The sequence below is a fragment of the Vicugna pacos genome, chromosome 28 (assembly GCF_048564905.1).
Source record: "Vicugna pacos chromosome 28, VicPac4, whole genome shotgun sequence".
Taxonomy (NCBI): domain Eukaryota; kingdom Metazoa; phylum Chordata; class Mammalia; order Artiodactyla; family Camelidae; genus Vicugna; species Vicugna pacos.
In genome coordinates, this window is record NC_133014.1 from 9,677,485 (window position 1) to 9,696,942 (window position 19,458).

General features: G+C 49.6%; 1 protein-coding gene across 1 annotated transcript in view; it reads left to right on the forward strand.

The window, feature by feature from the left end:
- The window catches only part of LOC102532100 (two pore channel protein 2-like), a 32,999-nt gene continuing 13,541 nt past the window's right edge, over window positions 1-19,458 (forward strand). The window contains exons 1-9 of the mRNA XM_072951448.1: window positions 1-203; window positions 7,277-7,365; window positions 8,199-8,313; window positions 10,622-10,750; window positions 14,367-14,483; window positions 14,580-14,698; window positions 14,863-14,964; window positions 16,301-16,427; window positions 18,217-18,418. Of these exons, the coding sequence (XP_072807549.1) occupies window positions 129-203; window positions 7,277-7,365; window positions 8,199-8,313; window positions 10,622-10,750; window positions 14,367-14,483; window positions 14,580-14,698; window positions 14,863-14,964; window positions 16,301-16,427; window positions 18,217-18,418 (1,075 nt within the window). The 5' untranslated portion in view covers window positions 1-128. The remainder of the gene's footprint in view (window positions 204-7,276; window positions 7,366-8,198; window positions 8,314-10,621; window positions 10,751-14,366; window positions 14,484-14,579; window positions 14,699-14,862; window positions 14,965-16,300; window positions 16,428-18,216; window positions 18,419-19,458) is intronic.

Below are 19,458 nucleotides of genomic sequence, written 5' to 3' on the forward strand. Positions count from 1 at the left end.
GTCACGTGAAGGGCCGAGCGGAGCGCGCGGAGCCCGGCCCTCCGGCCACCCGAGGGCAGAGTCCGCCTCGGCGGCGGCCCAGACGCTCCAGCATCCCGGCCACGAGCGCCGCCGCCGCCGCCGCCGCGATGCCCGGGGCCCGCCGAGCCGCGGGGATGCACCGCCCGCGCCCTCCGCCCCCGGAGGAGCCGCCCGCCCTGGAGGTAAGGGCGTCCCGGGGGCTGGTGGCCACGCGCCGACAGCAGCGTCCCCTGGCCTCGCGCCCGTGGTCCCTGAGACCCCCGCGTGGAGAGCAATCCCGAGCCCAGACGGCGCCGGGCGCTGGGAACGAGGGCCCCGCGTAGGGGTGCGGGCGCGGGGCCCCCTGCCCCCGGGCGTCCTCCGTCCTTTGGTCCTGGTGCTCCGGGTGCAGGAGACACAGTCGCTGGAGCGCAGAAGCGCCCCGCTCCAGGACGCAGCCCCGCACTTTCTGGTCGTTACGGGAGCTGTCAAGCCCGCACCCCGAGACCTCCCCGGAGTCGCCTCCCCCTGCGGGCGCCAAACTGGGGTCGGGCTCCGGGGCTCAGTGTTGGCGGTGCAGTCCCCACACGGCGCGCCCCCGGGGTCTGAGTGGCCAGTGGGAAAACGAGCGAGGGTCCTGTGGCAGGGAAACGCCCGGGAAGACGGTTGCAGGGTGTGGGTCTGGGAGTGCTGATGTAGCCCTGGCTCTTCTGATCCCCGCGGGCCCTGTCTGCGCGGTCGCTCAGCTCTGCTTTCTCTCCGACAGCCTAAGCTTTGGAAGACTTGGAGCTTTCAAGAATCCTTCTTGGGCTCTTTCCTTTCGCTGGACAAGAGCTCAGAGAGTAGAGAGGCAGGCGGGGCTCCAATGGAAAGAGACCTGGCTCTGATTCAGGAAATTTTAGCTATGAATTACAAGATGCTGGAAGCCTCTGGTTTCCACCTCTGTGAGGCGGAGATGATCAATCACACCCATCTCGGAGGAGTCAGGAAGACCCATCTTGTTGGTCAAGCCCGGGGTACAGCGCCTGGCAAGCCTAATGACCCCCAGGCTTCAGGCCTCCCAGGGGTCCACTCATCTGGGCTACGTTTCCTTTGGTTGTGCAAGTGTGTGGGAGGTGAAGGTGTTTTAGCCCTGCCTTCCTCTCCTCAGCTGGCCCCTTCAGCTCGGGGCTGCTGTGTGCTATGGCCCCTGCCTCTTCTCATGTCTGCTCAAGACTGTCCACAGGGCGGGCTTGTGTGCGGGGTTTAAAAGCCCTGCCTGGTTCATCGCTCCCTCTTGGCCTCCTGGTCTCCCAAGGGGACTTGGTGACTTGCAACAGGTGGATTCTACCATGTCCGCTCTCCTTTAAGGGAGCAGGTCAAGGAGAAAAAGGAGGGGACAGATTCTTGGTCCCCAGCTCCGACCCAGCCCAGGCTTTGCTCCTCTCATTCTGCAAAGATGGGGCTGTGATCACCAGAGAAATCTTTTCTGTGGCAAGAAAATCTTTTTTAGCTTGAATCTGTCCATGGCTTCCTCTCTGTACTTAATGCTTCTTTGTCTAAATAAGAGAAGAGTGTAAAAAAACTAGTAATTTGAGACTTCAAGAAATGCAAGAGCAGTCCTGGCTGAGTCCTGTGTGAGACTTTGGCTTAATGCATGCTGCAGGGGTCAGCTATTTATCTGCTTCTCAATGTCTTTCAAAGACGTCCCCCAGGGGAGCAGGCATAACAGGTGAGGAGCCTGGTACCAACAGGTAGTTCTCAGCAAAACCCCATTTTCTGAGATAACAGCAGTGGTTGAGTCATTAAACTGAAGCACTGATCGCAGATGCTTGCCGGCCAATATAACCCAGTTAACCTATTTAAAAGTTAGTTTTGGGTCACTTAATAAGAAACTGCCTAGTCAGCTGAAATGCATTTGCACCTTCTCCTTTCAAGTAGTCTTTTAGAGCCCTTTTCTGCCTGAAGTTTCTTTTGGCTGCGACTAAGATGACAAGTTCTGGTACTTTTACCAATACTTTCAGCTTTGAAATAGAAATAACCTGAGGTCAGTGATTCTCAGTCTTGCCATTGGTCAAAATTGCCTGGGGAGCTTTTAAACTGTATCTGGGTTCAGGCTCCACCCTGAGATCCTGATTTAATTGGTCTGGGTGTGGTCTGGGCAACAGTAACTTTAAAGCTACTAACGATTGAAAGTGCAGCTAAGGCGGAGAGCTCCCGTCCTGTGCTGTTTCTCTGTGACTCTATGTGATCACCTCTTGATACTTTCTGTGCTTCTTTCTGAATGTTCTTATTCTTAAATCTGTTCATCCAACTCGTGGATCATGCTGTTTTTAGGCTTTTGGTCCCCTCACGTCCCTTTAGAGCGATTTTCAGAGATGTTCTTCGCAGGAGGAAATGGCAGTGACCAGGAGGGCTTGGGAGAGTGTAAGTTAGGTCAGGGAGTCACAAGCTGAAATGCCCACAGGTGCCAGGGAGCAACGTAAAAGCAGCAGCCTAGGTGGGAATGGTTCAGCTGGGGAGGGTACTGGGGCTCATGGTGACCTGGAGGACACATCCCCTGCACGAAGACCATGACCTGCAGCCACCCACCCGCAGCTGGTGGTGCCACATGGGCTATCGTAGATTGCAAACAATGGCTGCGAACTCTCCTCAACCTAGATACAGTCTCCCGTTGCAGTGAGGCTTTGCAACTCCTTACAGTGGGAGGTGGAGTTGGTTTCTCCACCTCTTGAGACCATTGACCATGAAACTTGCTCTGGCCAATGGGACATCAGCAGACGTGGTCCGAGCAGAGGCACGAGAATTGCTTCAGCATTGGTACTTGCTCTCCTGATGCTCCTGGGAGCCCTGTGACCTTGTAAGAGAGCCCTGGCTCGCCTGCTGCCTGAGGCACACAGCCATGACCTGTGGGTGCAGCTGTTGGGGACCGTCTAGCCCCAGATGACCATGGAGACTGGCTAAGCTGGCCCAGACCAGAAAGACTGCCCGGCTGACCCACAGAATTTGGGGAAATAATAAGGATTTGTTCAAGTGACCGAGTTTCAGGGTGGGTTGCAAAAACTTACCGAAATACCACCCAGCGTGGCCAGATGTTATGATCTTTTGAAGAGAAACCAGAAGTTCAAATTTTTGTGTCAGCTCCAGTTTAAAAAAAAAAAAAAGTGAATTAGTTGCCAGCATCTGTAAAGCACTCTCTGGGCCAATCAAAACACATCTTCAGGCTGCCCTCAGCCTGCAGGTTGTCGTTGTCTGCGCAGCGGGCCACGAGGTGTTTATACTCACACGGGGCTGCCACCAGTTGGGTCACCCTTCCTGCCATGGCTGCCGCTCCCAGCCCACCCTGGGCTGCAGCCGTTTCTCTGTATGTGATCCTCACCGTGTACTTCCCCACCCCAGCTGCACTTGGCCGTCTTCCCACGTGGAAGTGGAAGCTGCTGGTACTGGCAGCCCTCCTAGAGAAAGTGAAATTTGAGATGGGCCCAAATAAAGGGAAGTGGAAAGGATATTCCTGGTTTTAGGCAAGCAAGAAATCAGGCGTGGGGGTGGGGCTGGCGGTGGGACAGTGGACAGTGGGTCCCCCAGGGTAGGCCAGAGAAGAGGGCTCCCATAGGGAAAGTGAGGGAGACAAGACAGAGGGGGAGATGGTGGGGCCCCTAAGTGCTAAGCTGGGGGTTTTACATTTGATTCTGGGGGCACTGTAGGCACAGAGGAGTCGCTGGAAGCTTTCTGAATGGGGGCTGCGCGGAAAGCAATGATCTGTTACATTGTGGACATCAGAGTGCCCACAGCCTATGGGAGGAAAGAAGGGAGGCCAAGACAGACAGACAGACAGAAGGTACAGCGCTTGTAGTGACAGAGGGAAAAACTGACATGGGAAGAATTTTACTTGAAATTCTTGGTAACTTCTCTTTATCTTATGTTAATTTTCTCATATACCTAAACAAGATAAAGTCGCTTTTTTTAAAGCACGGCCATCATCAGCTTTGGTTTTGTCAAGGTTCCTGTTGCCCAACTTAACGCCATCTGGAGCTGCGAGCTGTTTATTCCTACACTTGCTGGCTGTCCACCAGAACTTCTGGAATCTGTTTCCCTCCCTCCTGCATATTCCCCTTCCTCTCGCCCTGAGGGGTTTAAGTTATTTGCCTTCTCAGAAGGAAGGCTGACAAAGTTGGGAGGGTGGGAGGAGAAAACAGAAAAATCTTAAATACGTTTTTAAGTCTTGGGGAGTGGAAAGGAAGTGTCACAGGTATAAGAAAAGGAGAGAAGGAAAAGTCAAAAGAATCATTTATAGTCACAGTACCATGAAAACACAAAACAAGAGAAACGGTAGAAAAATGGCCATATATAGACCAGTGGTTTTTCAATCTTGTCTGCCCATTGGAATCCCCTGGGAGCTTTAAAAATTCAACACTGGGTCCCACCTCCCAGAGATTCTGATGCAGTTGGTCTGGGCAATGGGATCTTTAAAAGCGAAAGCTCTGAAGGGGATTGTGAGAGCTGTCCCGGCAGTCACCAGGGCCTCCCCTAGGCTGGGGCTGCTGCTTTGAGGTGCGAAGCCACTTAGCTGCATCTGGGGGAGTATTTGCTAATTGGTGCCTGCTATTTGCATGGTAGATATGGGCAGTGGTTCGCGTGTAAACTTGAAAAGTATGTGCAGTTTGGGATTGGCATGCCTAACATAAGCCACATTTTTGAGTTGCAGGAAAACAATTCATTTCGTGGGAAGATACAAATGGCCTTAATACAAGTGAGAATGCGCGTTACCGCAAGCCTGCCTGTTAAGAGTATGTCTTCCCGAGCAAAAATGGGCAGGAGACTTCGAAGTTGTGCACAAATGGGATGGAGGGAGGGAAGACAAGCAAAGCCAGAAAATAGAAGAGACGAGATTTTCAGGCGGAGAAAGGTGTTAGAAACGGGATAGCTGTTAAGAATGGGAAAGCTTTGAAACGTTAATGCGAAGGTAAACCAGCTATTACAAACGTGTCCGCATACGTAAATGCGACAGGCAAGATTTCAGCTGGCAAGGGGACAATTGGAAGGGGTGCCCTGATGCTCCTATCATTCAATGCCGGAGTCCCCGTGAGGTCTGATGGAGGTAACCCCTGGGACCTGGCTGGCTGAGGATTTGCTGTGAGTGTTTTTCTTTTTCCTTCCATTTTCCTCCTGGAAGGTATGTGGGTGATGCACCTCAAATGCATGATGGTCAAACTGCTTATGTTTCTGGACAACGTGTTTCACTGGGACTAGAAGGGTGTTTGTACCATCATCTTTTAAAATTGGGCACAATAGTGGCTCTAAGAGATTTTGCTTTAAATATTTTTTTTTCCAAAAACCTTGCTACTGTTCAAGACCTTGTTACTGTTCTTTGCTGCCCCAGTACGATCTCTTTGAGGCTTAATGAGACTTCCTTAAAATTAGTGTGTGTTCATTAAAAAAACAAAAGAAAACAAAACAAACCAACCCTTGCTGATGCTTCTGTCTCTTTGGTGAATACTTAGGAGTGGAATGTCCAAGAAACCGCTAGACTGTTTTCCAACGTAAATGCACTGTTTTCCATTCTTACCAACATGATTTCCAGTTGTTCCACATCCTTGGCAACACTTGATATGGTCTGTCTTTAGTTTTAGCCATTTTGTGGATAGGTAGTGGTATCTCACTGTGGCTTAAATCTGCGTTTCCCGAATGAATAAAGATGTTGAGCATTGTTTCATGTGCTTATTTGCCATCCTTATATCTCCTCTGATGAAATGTCAGTTAAGAGACTTAATAACTAATATTTCCGTTTTTAATGCAGTATTTTTCAAAAGTGTTGCAATACGAAATAAATTTAGGAAACACGGTTCTATTCCATCTACAAATATCTGCTACGGATTCTTGATATGAAAGTCAGATAGAAAATTTGGAATCTCTCTGAATACTTTCATGCATTTTCAAAATTGAGTTGCCTGACCCGTGAGAGATTTCGATTCCAATCCAAGTTGGAAGATGTCCTTAATTTTGAGGAAGAAACCCAGGTAATCACTTGGATAATCAGGCTGTTTTTTTGCTGAAGTACACAGGGAGGTCTAAATAGTCTGTTAGCTTGTATATGTTCTTTATCTTGTTTTCACAAATATTTTGTGAGGTATATAACACATAGAGTTGGATAAAATTCGATGGAGTTTTTTTGTTTATCTTGTTTATACAGAATCAGAAGTGTGAGTCATCACTGTCAGGTCTCTGCTGTGCTGATCGTGGGCAAATTAAACTAAAATCACAAGATGCTTCTTTGGTTGATTGGATATGGTCAACCATTTAAAATCATACTAATGTTAGTGAGAAACAGGAAAACACATATGTTCGTGTACCATTTTGAGGCATATAAAATGTGTAACTTCGGGGGAGACAATTTGGTCGTACCTACCAAAATAGAAAATGACATATCTTCCATCCACAAGTTACACTCCACGCTACAAACACACTCATATGGTACAAAGCCACGTGTGTGTGATATATATTTAAAAATACTAAATGTAGTTGTGTTCAAAATATATTTAAAAAGAAACTTACCTAAAGGAAGAAGCATTTATTAAAAATCGTAGGGTAGCTCTATATATAGTCATAAAACAAGTCCAGAATATATGGAGTGAAAAAATAAGCTTTGTATCATGTGAGAACAATTTTATTATTTTATGTGCGTGTATACCAACATCGTGAATGTACTGAATGCCACTGAATTGTTCATTTTAAAGTGGTTAATTTCTAGATTGTGAATTTCACCTCAGTAAATTATTTAAATTAAAAAAAATTATGTATCCGTATAGAGGGGGGTCATACCTTGAGAGGGAGTTAGGTTCAAAAGTCATCGGAAAAGGCAATAATTTACTTGTCAAAATTACCCTTGAAAAGCCCTCTAAGCATCCATCAAGTAGCCTAAATCTCATTTGATGTTTATGTATGTGTATATAAAGGCACAGAACCCTATACAGGTATGTATATACATGCCATGTAAGTACATCTATGGATACTATTCAGCGCTTTCTTGTTTTCATTTCCTCCTCTGAGAGCCTGTGTTTGATTTGAAGGACGTTTATCATGCCTGTGTCTCAGCCCCACGGCAGGATTCCCACTGCCCAGGAAAACCTCTGGACGTGAACATGCAGGGCTGTTAATGTTGGTTGCCTCTGGCGAGGCGGGTGGGTCAGGGGACAGGTGAAGGGGAGCTTCCTTTCATGTCTGATGCATACTTATACACGAAAACGCAGTGTCCTTTCCTGCTCTGACTGTTTTTGTCCCCTTACTTTCTCCCAACGAGGACCAGGACCTCCTCCTGGCAGCAGCCTACGTTTCCGACGCCCAGTACAACAGAAATGTTCCGTTCGAAACATCCCCTCAGGCCATCAGGTAATTAAAGTGTTCAGCTCTAACCTGGAATCACCTGTCCCTTAGCACTTTCTATTCTCACACTTGAACCCAAACTGAAGATGTTTCCACAAATATTTTGTGAAGCATATAACACATAGAGTTGGATAAAATTCGATGCTGTTTCTTTGTTTTGTGTGTTCTGTTTTTTAGTTAAAAGAGCATGGTGCCTCACAGGGAGAGATGCATTCAACAAACATACTAAGGACAGAGAAATGAGTAAATGGGTAACACTCAGGATAGGTGAATCCAGCCGTTTCTCTTGCCCCCCCTAAGGGTTGAACCAAAGATGAGCTCAGAATAAGAAAAAAAACGTCTTATCATCAGGGCTGAGTGTCTGTCAGTGCCTCCCAAAACAGCAAATGCCTCATCTCTGGGTGCTCTCAGGCAGCCTGGGGGCATAGTTCCTGCAATCGAAAGAGAACCTCGTTACCGAGAGATCCATCTGAGTCCGCCGTGTCCAGATGGGGTGATGCACATTGTCAACCAGGCGCCCGTGCCACGGAATCGTAGGTCACTCTAACTGAGGGTTTGCTCTGCGTCAGTCCTCTAAAAGTACATCTTACGTTCACAATCCCCCCATGAGGAGGATACTAATTCTAGCTTGAGACCGTTAAGAGAATGTGCTTTGCAATATGACAATATCCTTGATTTTTTTCCTGTTAGCGTTTTGTAGTATGTGCTCAATTAAATGCTGCCCCTCACTCCCTAGAATTTAAAGGAACGGTGGCCAGAGACGGGACTTCTAATGGGATTTGGGGTGCTGTTTAACCCCTGCTCTTGGCTCATAACTTCTTCATTCTTTTCCTTGTCAGACTTTACTATTTCTATAACCACTGGGCCATGCAGGTGGCCACCTACTTCTTCATCTGTGTTGACCTTTCCCTGGCTCTCTTTGAGGAACCGGCGCTGTTCCCGCTGCCTTTCTTGGTAAGCATTAAAAACAGAATGGCTGACCAGACTTTGTCACAGATGAGCTGGGTCTCAGGCCACTTCCTTTTTGTTTCTTTTCCAATTTTAATATTTATGGATTTGGTTTTATTTTTATTTCTGGGGGTTTGGAAGAATTCTGCCTCCTCGCTGAGCTGATGCTCTCATCATAAAGCGTTTGAGAGGGAGTGGCAGTTTTTTGGTTCTCCAGGGATAAATCGGATGGACAAACACTGTTTTAAAAGCATATTTATTGAATGTCAAGTGGACAATGTTATAATATAGGGTAATATGTGACTTGCGGTTGCCACATCTGCAGCTTTTTTTCATAGTCATAAGTCATTATTTGTAGGTGCTTTTTATAACACATCAAGTTACTCATTTATTCCAAACAGGTCTAAGTAATCAATTGATGACCTGCTCACATTAATTCCTAACTGGACACTGTTCTCGCGTCTGAGAGATGTGTTACAGAGATTGTATGACTTGCAAAGCCTGAGATATTTACTCTCTGGCCCCTTGACAGATAAAGTTCGTTGACCCTTTGCCTTAAAGAGCTGGCTTTTATTATCTCCCATGATTCTGCAGGTGACTGGGCTCAGTCGGGCAGATTTCCCACTCATGTGGCACCGGCCGGGGTGGCAGGTCTCCCGAGGCCGGCAGGCACTGCTGGCTGTCAGCGGGGAGCTCGCCTGGCTGGAGCTGTGGCCCAGAGCGCCCCCGTTCTCTGCCACACGGCCGCTTCCCATGGCCTGGGCTGCTCCCAGTTGGTGGGGGGAGGGGGTCCAAGAAGGAGCACCCCAGTGTGCAAGCACCATTCACCTCCATTTGCACCCCACTGGCTGGTGTCCTGTTGGCCAAAGCGCATCAGATGCCCAAGCCCTGAGTCAACAGGGGAAGGACCCCGAACCCGGGGGTGAAACCCAGAAGTGCGGTTCACTGGGGGCTGTCAAAGTTGACGGTCTTTCACGCTTTCATGTGACAAGGATGCCGCAGTGAATGAACCCTCTGGGTAGAAAACTTTTAGCCCAGTGGCTGTCAAAACAAACCCTGAAGTCCAAGGAGGCGGAGATGTGCACTCACAGACCTGGAGAGAGCCGGCCCACCCTGGCCGAGGAGAGTCCCACGGGGTCTGCTCTCAGCCCCTCGCCTCTCTTCTGAGTCCTGACCCTTCTGTTATTGGTCACACACCGCTTGGGCTTGGCTGCCTGAGTTCCAGAATATTCCTTCGGTCAGAATTTGTACTTCAAGCCGCAAATCAAATGTGTTACAGGGGGTTTGGGCCCAGATCCAGCATTACCCAAGCAGATCGTATTTTGAGCAGAGGTGTCCTGGGATTGCCACAGGCCCTCTTGCAAGCCCGGCCTTGACCGTGAGTCTCTAGAGCGCCTCATGGGTGAACAGGCTGAGAGCTGGAAGGTTGGCAAGGGGCTGCGCTCAGATCCACGCCAGGACCCACGCGGGCTGGGTTGGGGGTGGGGGACCTGTGCCACGTGCTGCCCCTTCCTCCCTGTTTTTTTTTGGGAGACGCATTCCTTCCAGCCCTCACCCCAGACCTTTCTGTCTTCCTAGCCTGCCTCTTTCCCCATCTCGTCCTCCTCTGCCCTCTTCCTCTCCCCATTGATGGTGGAAAATGCCCTTGTTAGGGGGGAGTTACTGTCTCATGGCAACTGCAGGACAGGCAAAGCATGGGCTGTACACACAGGCTGCACATCTAGCTGCCTGTAGGGGGTTTGGAATTGGTGCCTGGTAACCCATGGAGGAGATGGTCAGGACTTCGTGGCGGGCCTTAGTGGCCTCCATTCTCTCTAAGCAGCCAAACCCAGGCGGCAGTGGCAGCGATGTCTACTAAGGAGTGCCCCGGCATTCCAGAACATGTCTTTGGAGAGTTATTATGGGAGAAACTGAACTTCTAGATGTCCAGTCTGAATATGAACGTGGGGAATTTGAGAGTGTAGAAGATGCCTGCTTCTGCCATCCCTGACCTCCCCTTTCCCAGGGAAATGCTTTCTGGGGGGGGTCCTCTCCCTGCTGATTCAGCACCCCTGCCCTCCACCCCCCCACCGAGGAAGCCCTGCCCGCTGGGTCATGGGATTAGTGGTCCAGGGGCAGGCTTCCTTTTAGGAGGAAGAGACCATCCCAACCAGCAAAAACTTTGCTGCCACTTTCCGTAAAATTGAGGGATATTGCTAACTGTCACAGGGCAGTGTCCGGGGGCATCAGGGGCGCATGGGGGGCAGGTAGGAGAGAACTAAGGCCGAGCCTCCGAGCAGCGGGGCGTCGGCTCAGTCTCTGTTCTGTGCTGCAGGTCACCTCGATAGCAGAAGTGCTCTGCCTGACTGCATTCTTTGGGAGACTTGTACACTTTGCGAAAGTTACTCCTCAGATGGTTTTCTGGAAGGATACGAAAAATATCTGCATCATGGTAACCATAGTGGTGAGTGCTCATCCTGGCGCCTTCGAGAGTCTGTGGTCAAAGGCAGAAACTACGAAGAGAAAAGGCTCTATTGATTTGACTCGGTTCGAGGAACAATGACAGATGTCCGTACAGCAGCTGCTGGCAGACCACAACTGAAGCCCGAGTCGGGCAGCAGGTGATGGTGTGACCATTTTAACATAGCAGGAGCACCTCCCAACTAAAGAGAAAAAAGAAGAAGGAAAAGATAAAGGCAGATAGGGAAAAATGTTTAACTTCCCTAATTAAGAAAGATATAGTAAAGCAAAAATAAAATAGCATGTGTTTGCCTGTAAAACAATGTTAGCAGGGCTGAAGACAGAACCCCTCATCCTCTGCTCGAGGGAGGCACAAGATGTCTTGCTGGAAGGGTGTTGGCATTTCCTTTCGAAAGCCTTAGGTGTGCATGGGCTTGCCCGATTTCCAGTCCTGGGACTTTATCTTTAGTAAAGAAGGATGTGTTTAAAGATTTAGCCACAAGATCGGTCATGGCTGCCTGTTCGTAATATTGAAAAACTGGAAACAACTCGATTTCCTAACAACAGGAAAGAAAGAAAATGTGGCCCCTCCACACAACCCTTTAACATGGCCCTAAATGCACATATGTGTCTATTCTTCAGGAGAGATGCTTTTTGTCTATTAAGTCAAAAAAAGCAGGTTACAAGATGGTGGCAGCACATGTTTGCTGAAAGAAAAGAGGAGAGAGTGTTAGAGATTGGTAGAAAAATCTGGAGGGATCTCTGCTAAGAGGCTATGGCAAGTGAGGCAAGGTAACGCCCTCTGAAGTGTTGCTGTGATGAGCAGAGAGGCGGGGCCAGTGATTAGCTGGGGGGACTTTAGATTATACTGAGCATCTCAGCACAGCAGCCAGCCAGCCTGAACCGTGGTCCTTCTCAGTTAACCCAGGGCTCGGTGTCCCCACCTCTGCCCTTTCTACTTGATGGTCTTTCCTAAGAGGACCACCCATCCTCAGGGCTTCCACGAACACTGGGTGGATGGGGGTCCCCAGGCTGTAGCTGACCCCAGTTTCTCCTCTGAGATTCTATACTTCATGGCCAGTTGCTTGCTACTTGTTTTCTCATCAGTGTTTGAACTCAGACTCAATGGGACCAAACTTACCTTCTTCTCGTTGGTCTGTGGTGCTCTGTCTCCCAGCACTCATCCTGTCTTCCTCGTCAAGATCCCCTCCCTTCTCTCTCTCCTCCATCCTCCCCCAACCCCCGCTGGGATGTCTCTTGCCATGTTTCCCCTCCTCCCCATGGGGACTGTTGCCATGATCTGATGTGGCCATGCATTCTCTCTTGACTGCACTCCATTCCATTCTCAAGATGTGGTCCAGGCCCCTGTCATGCCTTTGAGGAACTGCCATGGTCACCTTAACCTCAGATCCCTGATACATGCATTTGAGATGCCACTGCTGGATTCATTTTCTACAGTCACACCTCCAATCACAACCTTCCTTGCTCAAAAAGTGTCTATGAGCCCCTGGGACTGTCAAGGACTCTGGCGCCACCAGTCTTGCAAAGGTGCCTCCAGAGGTCCCCTCCATCCAGCTGCCCGAGCTGCATGCTGTCCCTCACACACCGCCGGCTCTTCTCCCATTGGCAGTGTCTCTTGTCTGGAATATTCACTGTCTTTTCTCACCCTTTCTCTAAGTACTTGTTCTGACTTCCCTGTTTTTCATGTCTACCAATCTCTCAGAATATGCAGAGTATCTATCTGTTCTTATTTTTTAGAAATAGCTTCACTTTCTATTACTGAAACACGAACGAATACAAGAATGCTCAGTCTGGGGTAGTGCCTGTGACCACAGCTTGGGTTCCGCCCATAACGCAATGTCGCCTGACACAGGAAGGTGGAGGATGGGATGGGTGGGAAAACCGAAAGAAACAAGTTGAGGGGGGAGGCTATTTTTGAAAGAAAGAGAAATCCATACAATACAGACAGGCTGTAAAATAGAAAAGGCACCCATGCTCTCTCCTCCAGGGGAGCATGTACCTCCTTCAGGGCCTTTTTTGCTACATGGCCCCATCTCAGGCCCGGGTCAGAGGTCCCTCCTCATCTCCTAAGACTCCTGGCACGGTGTCTAGAATACGGTGTGCACATGCACACTTTTCAAGCCTAAGTCCAGTCCACGTGCTTCCTGCTTCAGATCATCCAGCAACTTCCCATCTCCCATCAGAGAAAAGCCAAACTCCTTGTCGTGGCTGGGCTGTGTCCCTCCCCCGTATGACTTCCACCCAGGCAGTGCTGCATGGCCGCTCCTCCCATGCCACCACCCTGCACGCCCTCAGCCCCAGCTTCACCTGGGTTGTCTCCAGAGCAGGTCTGGCCACCATACTTATCATCAGGGATGTTCCTTCCTGCCGCCGGAGTACACGCTCCGCGAGGGCAGGCACTTTCCAGCTGGCTCTTTGCTCCTCCTCCAGCAGTAGAACAATGCCCTGCATGCAAGAGGCGCTCCCTAAAGGTGTATGGAGTGAATTGGTTGAGGATACGCGGTTGCCCTGTCCAAGTCTGTCCTGCATCTGTTACCAGAGAGATCTCACTCCTTAGGCTCCATCATCCCTACCCGAAAGACTTTCAGGGTTCCCCAGGCCCTGGGAATAAGACTTACCTTTTTAGCCTGGTCCTCAAAGCCCCTGCCATCAGCCTCGTCACTTCCTGCTCCCCCCGCCCCAACCCCAGGACCCTCTGCTTCCCCAGGTGTCCCTTTATGATGCCTTCCTGCCTTGGCTCTAGACCTTTCTGAGTTTTCTCCTTTTAAAGAATTTTATTTGCTTTGAGATTCCATCAAAGAGTGCCTCCTCCAGGAAGTCTTCTCAGACACTATAATCGTTCGTTATCTGCCTGTCCCTGCTGCCCTGGGTGGGTTCCTTCAGTGGATGCCCAGTGCACCGGCAGCACCAGCCTGTTCCTGGGTCCTTTGTCTCCTCTGCGTTGGATCTTTCTGGATCCTCTTGCTGCCAAAGGGACTGAGCTAACACTTTTGATGTTAGTAGATTATTCCTTTTTAACTTATATTCTCCTAAAGTAGCACTGGGTTCTTCTTTTGCCCTGCCTGCAGGGTCACAGACTGACATTAATAAGAATTAATCAGGATTTTCTGTGTTCTAGATATTTTTACCCCATTGCTAGGCTAGAAAACTCTCTCCTATGTCAAACTGAAGGGAAGTTAAAAGTTAAGTACAATGCGGTCTGGGCGCTCGTAGCAGTGCGCGTAGCTGCCAGGGCTCTGATGGCAGGCTACCTGAGTTCCAGTGCCAGGTCTACGCCCCTTATTAGCTGTGTGACGGGGCACCCATGATCTCCCTCTCTGTGCCTCAAGTGTTTCCATCCAGCAATGGTGCCCACTTTATCAGTGCGGTGAGATAAAATGGAATAATCTACCGAAAGTGCTTATTAGATGGCATGGCTCATAGTAAACTCTCAAATGACAGCTGCTATTAATATTCTATTATCAAACTGGATTATTCTGTCTAATGAAACTTGCTTTTCTTCCGTGTCGTGGAGCTTCTTTCTGGGCCAGCGAACCTGCATCCACACACACTTACTCTGTCCTCTGGCAGTACCGACACCTGTCCTGTGTCTCTCACAGTTGACCTTGGTTGATCTGATTGTCTACGGGATCCTGGAAGCTCTTAATGTCTATGGCATCCGATGGTCAAGGGCCTTAAGGCCCGTGTTCCTGATTAACTTCCCCGAAAGCCGTCAGGTAAGGATGTGATGCAGGACGCTCGAGGGCGGGTTTTTTGATTTTGCAGAAAATTAGCTGATGTCTCGTCAGTGAAATGGAATTTTGTCTTCCCAGATCCGAAGGGCTTTCCGAAGCATCCGGAACACGCTGCCTGATGTCCTCTACGTCTTCCTCTTGTTTATCTTCAGTGTGGGGACGTTCTCCCTCATGGCCCTGAAGCTCTTTGGGGACCGGTGAGTGCGCTGCTCTGGAAGTACAAACTTCCAGAGAATCTGCCACATTTGGGTTCAGCCTGTTGGTGAGAGAGTCAAAAGGGGGAAGGGGAAAGTGTGTCGGAAACCACAACTTCGTTTATGTGTGTGGGCTTTTTCACTCTGTGTTGTTGGTTCCTCTTTAGGAGTCTTAAGACAGTGGAAGGATCGCCCTACTTCACGAACATCCTGGACATAGCGTTTGAGCTCTATGTGCTGGTCACAACTGCAAACAGCCCCGACGTCATGTACGTGAGTCCCCATCTAGCATCTGTTACCCGAACAGAGTTCACTTTGTCAAAAGCAGCTGTAAGAGAAAAAAAAATAGTGATTTTCTGTTTATTATTCGTTGTAAAATTTTTGAAGCACCCAAAATGTTCACACTAAAGATAGCTTACCCTCTATAAAACTAAATTTAGATGATTTTTTTTTTAAACTGAAGGCAACAGGAGACATCTCTTGAGATTCAACTTAAATATTCGAGCCCACTTTCTCGTCTGGGATTTTCTTTGAGTCTTGAGTTCAGAAGCCTAAGCCATTTTTGTAAAGGAATCATGGCTTGTTCCCCTAAGCACTGATGTGGCTTTTGGGCTAAATGAGACAGGAAAGAAATGTAAAAATTAGTGGCTGTCACCTCTCCCCACCCCCTAGTGCCAGTTTTCCACACATGTAGACATTACTTGGGAGGAAAACATCACGGGGTTTTTTCTAATGACCTTTGTGTTGTGGATTTGCCTTGTTCATGGAGGTAAGATCATTAAACAGTGACCCACTGAGTAGATAGCTCTTGGGGTTCTGTGTGCATGGAGCTCTAACCGCAGACGTCAATCCCATCCCATCCCATCCTGCGCTGTGGGGAGGGGCGGGTTTCCTGTCGTCTCGTACTGCGAAGGACCATCACGTCAACTTGCTCTGGATTGTTGCTCACTCTGGGGCCTGGCTCTGGCAAAAAGTGAGCAAGGTGAAGTTCCTGGCCCTCCTTGTGTTCTCCTGGCTCTTTCCCTCGGACCCTAGCCTGCTGCCCACAAGATCCCCTCCTGGACAAAATCCAGTTGCCTTTAAAGGTGGTGTGAGCATGCATCCTGATTTATGCCTTTTGTCCCGGTGCCATTATTACGGGTGCCCCTTTGATTCTCAGTGTCCCAGTGTGGATAGAGAATTATCTGCTGCCCAGCAAGGCAGTCTGGTGTCCCTGACAAGCCTTGAGTGTAAACCCAAGAGCCATGTTTCAGATTCCCTCTGTAATTCTGGGTCAGTCACTCTCCTTTTAGGATTTTCGATTTTCACACTGTGAAGGGAAGAAATGGGTTGGGGGGATCTCCAAGGTCCTGCCTGCTTTGAAAGTTGGCACCTGTCTAAGGCACTAAGAATTTCAGAAGCAGGTTTGGAGCAAGCTGTTAAGCATCAAGGATGTTGGTGGCTTTGAGGCCCCATCGCACTGTCTGGGGGAGAGTTAATGTGAGAGAGGGTTCCCTGTGCCTCGTGCACCTGGACTGTCCGTGCGGGATGTCACCTACGGTCAGCCTTCTATGCGCTGTGGACCGAGGGCATGAAAAACCATGAAAGACACTGATTTCCTTCTAGGATGCCTGCCTATGAGTTCAACTGGTGGTATTCTCTGTACTTTATAACCTACATCATTATCAACACCTACATCTTCATGTCCGTCTTTCTGGCTGTCGTCTACAACAATTACAGGAAGCACTTAAAGGTAATGCGCATGACCCGGGGGTCAGGGTGGGGCAGGTGCATGGTTGGGTGCAGTGGGAGGCAGGCTGGCAAACGCATCAGCTAAATACTTGGAAGTGTCCATTTTCCTTTTGCTTTGGGGAATCTGGAGACTTGTTGGGCACCTTGCTCTCTTCTGCTGGGCTGGGCGGTTCCTTGCCCCAGTCTGTGATCGGACTGACAGCGTCTCCCAGGCTCGCGTGCAGGGGCAGGGCCTGGCTTTGCTTCTCGCTCCTAATGCATCGACTTGTTCATGGCTCCTTGAACTGTCTTGTGTATCACTGGGGTTGGGAGATTCTCCAAGATTCCGGTTCCTTTTTCCCCTCCAACAGAAGCAGAAACTCCTTAAAGCCAACAGTTTCTGCCCTGGTGCCTTCCTGTTTGATGTCTGGAGAATTCCTCGAGGTGTTGGGTGGGCAGAGGCTTCTGAGTGCTTGGAGTGGAGCATGCTTTATTTCCAGCCCGGAGTCTACCAGGATACCTGTCGTCTCGCCTGCCCGCCATGGCCGCTGCCCCGCCCACGTTTCCCACTGGCTGTTTTCTCCGATTGTAAAACTAACTGCACAGAGAAAGGTTTCATCAAAGGATTATTTTCCTTAAGGGACGACATAGCCTTTTGCTTTTTGATCCTTTTAATTCTGTGAGGAATTTTTCTTGGCTTAGGGATGTTCCCACCAGGGGGGAAGAACTTAAAAGCTTGCAGCCAAGGAGAAGCGGGTGGTAGGGCTGGAGTCTGAGATTTGGCCAAACTGCCCTTTGAAGGTGTCTGGCCTGTCCAGGTCCTGAGGAGTCTATGCATTGTGGGCACCCCAGCTGCCCCTGACCCCAAGGTCAGGCCTCCCAGCCGCCCTCCGACTCTGGATTCCTCCCTCTGAGCAGGAGGCGGCTGTCCCAGGGAGTCTGTCCTGCCTCCCCTCTCGTTCACTGCGGGACAGAACTGTTGCTCTGCCTCCCTTCTCCCCCAGGGAAGTGTTTCTTTTGGTAACACGCCTCAAAAATTGATCTGCTGATGAATCCATCAGCAAGCACACCTTACACACGCTTCATGTGCCCAACACCAAAGTCCTGAGGAGCCAAAGGTGATGAAGACACAGCTGCATCCATTAAGAATTTAAGGTCCAGCCATGTAATCCATTAAGTGATGATGATTATATGGGGTACCAGGCCCTACAGGGAGCAGAAGGGGTAGGCATCGAGGTGGCCACCTGTAACTCGAGGGGGCTTCCCCCTTCTGGAAGGTTCTCTGTGCACAGTCAGGCCAATGGCAGCTCCCGGCAGTCCCCCGCTGTCCTTCCTGCCCTGGACCTCTTCTTTCTGGACCACTTACTTCTGGCCTAGTTTCACTTCCCTGCCTTTCCTACCCCTCCCCCTCTCTCGATGGACTTAATGGTGGCTCTGTCTCCTCGCTCTCCCGCGTGCCCCCTCTCAGCAGCACACCCGATTTCCTTCCTTTCCGGAATCTCCCCTCCTCCTGGGCAGAGTGGAGTTTGGACATGTCTGCCTCCTGCTGCTCTGTTCCTCCCCACCCAGATTACCCGTCACGGGCTCCCTGGTTTGCACTGGGTAAGCGGAGTTCCATTTCTGCAGGCGGGGGGTCAGGGACACGCACCTGGAGCCGGGAGGGCTTTGGTCCCTTGCGCATCCACAGGCCCGTCGGTGACTTCTCTTGGACTTGAAATTCCATTACCTTGAAATGTTTCGGGCGAAGACACACGGCTTTCTTGAATCTTTCTCTTATCAAAACACAATTCTGTTTTTGTTTTTTTTTAAAGAACGAGATTCGCACACTGGCATACCTGAAGCGTCGCAAAATGATAGAGGCTTTCAACATTCTGAAGGTCAAGGTGGGCACAGAGTCTGTGGTGAAGGAGGCCCAGTGGAGGCGGCTGGTCAAGGTGGTGGCACCGGACATCAGCAGTTCCCACCTGGAGCTCCTTCTGAGGATCTTGGACGAGGGACAGAAGGGTCACGTGGGTAAGAAGCCTTGGCCACTAGCGTTCCTCTTCCTCGTGCATCGGAACGTGGGTTGGGGGTGGGAGGGGCTTCTAAAAGTGATGGGATGGATGTTTTTCCATTTTCCTTCCCCTCTCAGGATTCTGCTTTTGGGAGCGCATCTAAGATGCAGAAAAGGGCTGTATAAATATATGTCTAAATTACATTTAGCATTTAGATGTGGAAAGTTGAAAGTAACCTAAATAGTCACATAGTAGCTGTTGATAGTTATTATCAGTAATAATAAGGGGAGCCTGCTTGTCCTGCGTGTGGCGTTGGCGTGGTTGTTTCCATGCCTTGTGTGTATGTGATCGTCCTCAGACTCGCCCAGTTGGGGGTCTTGTTGTCCTCGTTTGTCAGCATGGAAACTGAGACCCACAGGGGTTATGTTGTTTGCCCAGGGCCACCTGACTCCCCCAGGACACACCCACCACCCTGACTACCATTCGCTGGCTCCTGACTGAGTCCTGCTCAGTTTTGCTACCTGAGTCAGGATCCTATTTGTAAATTAGAGACGGGGTCTCATCCGGTTTGACAAAAGGACTCCATCAGAGCCATAGATTTTATCCGAGCTCCAGGGCTGTAGCAAAAAGAAAGCCCCCGTGAGCTCACGGCTTAGCCAATGTCCTCAGTATTTTACTTTTTACAAAACAGCAATGTCAGTTTAAATACTGTTACCAGGGCAAAGGCATCTTTGGGGAAGACAGCCAGGCAGATTGGCTGGTGTTTAGGGAATCACAGGTCGGGAATCGTAGGTTATCTTTTATAGGTGATAGCAGTAATTTCTGATGTTTGTGGGTTCAAAGTCTCCTTTGTTTAGCCAGCATTTTCTTAATTTTTTAATTTTAATTTTAAAATTTTTTTAAATGGAGGGGCTGGGGCTTGAACCCAGGACCTCAGGCATGCTAAGCATGTGCTGTACCACTGAGCTATACCTACCCCTCAACCAGCACTTTCAAGGACAGTTTTAATAACAGAAAGCCAGACAGAATTTCATGCTTCGTGACAGTCTCCACTCAGCA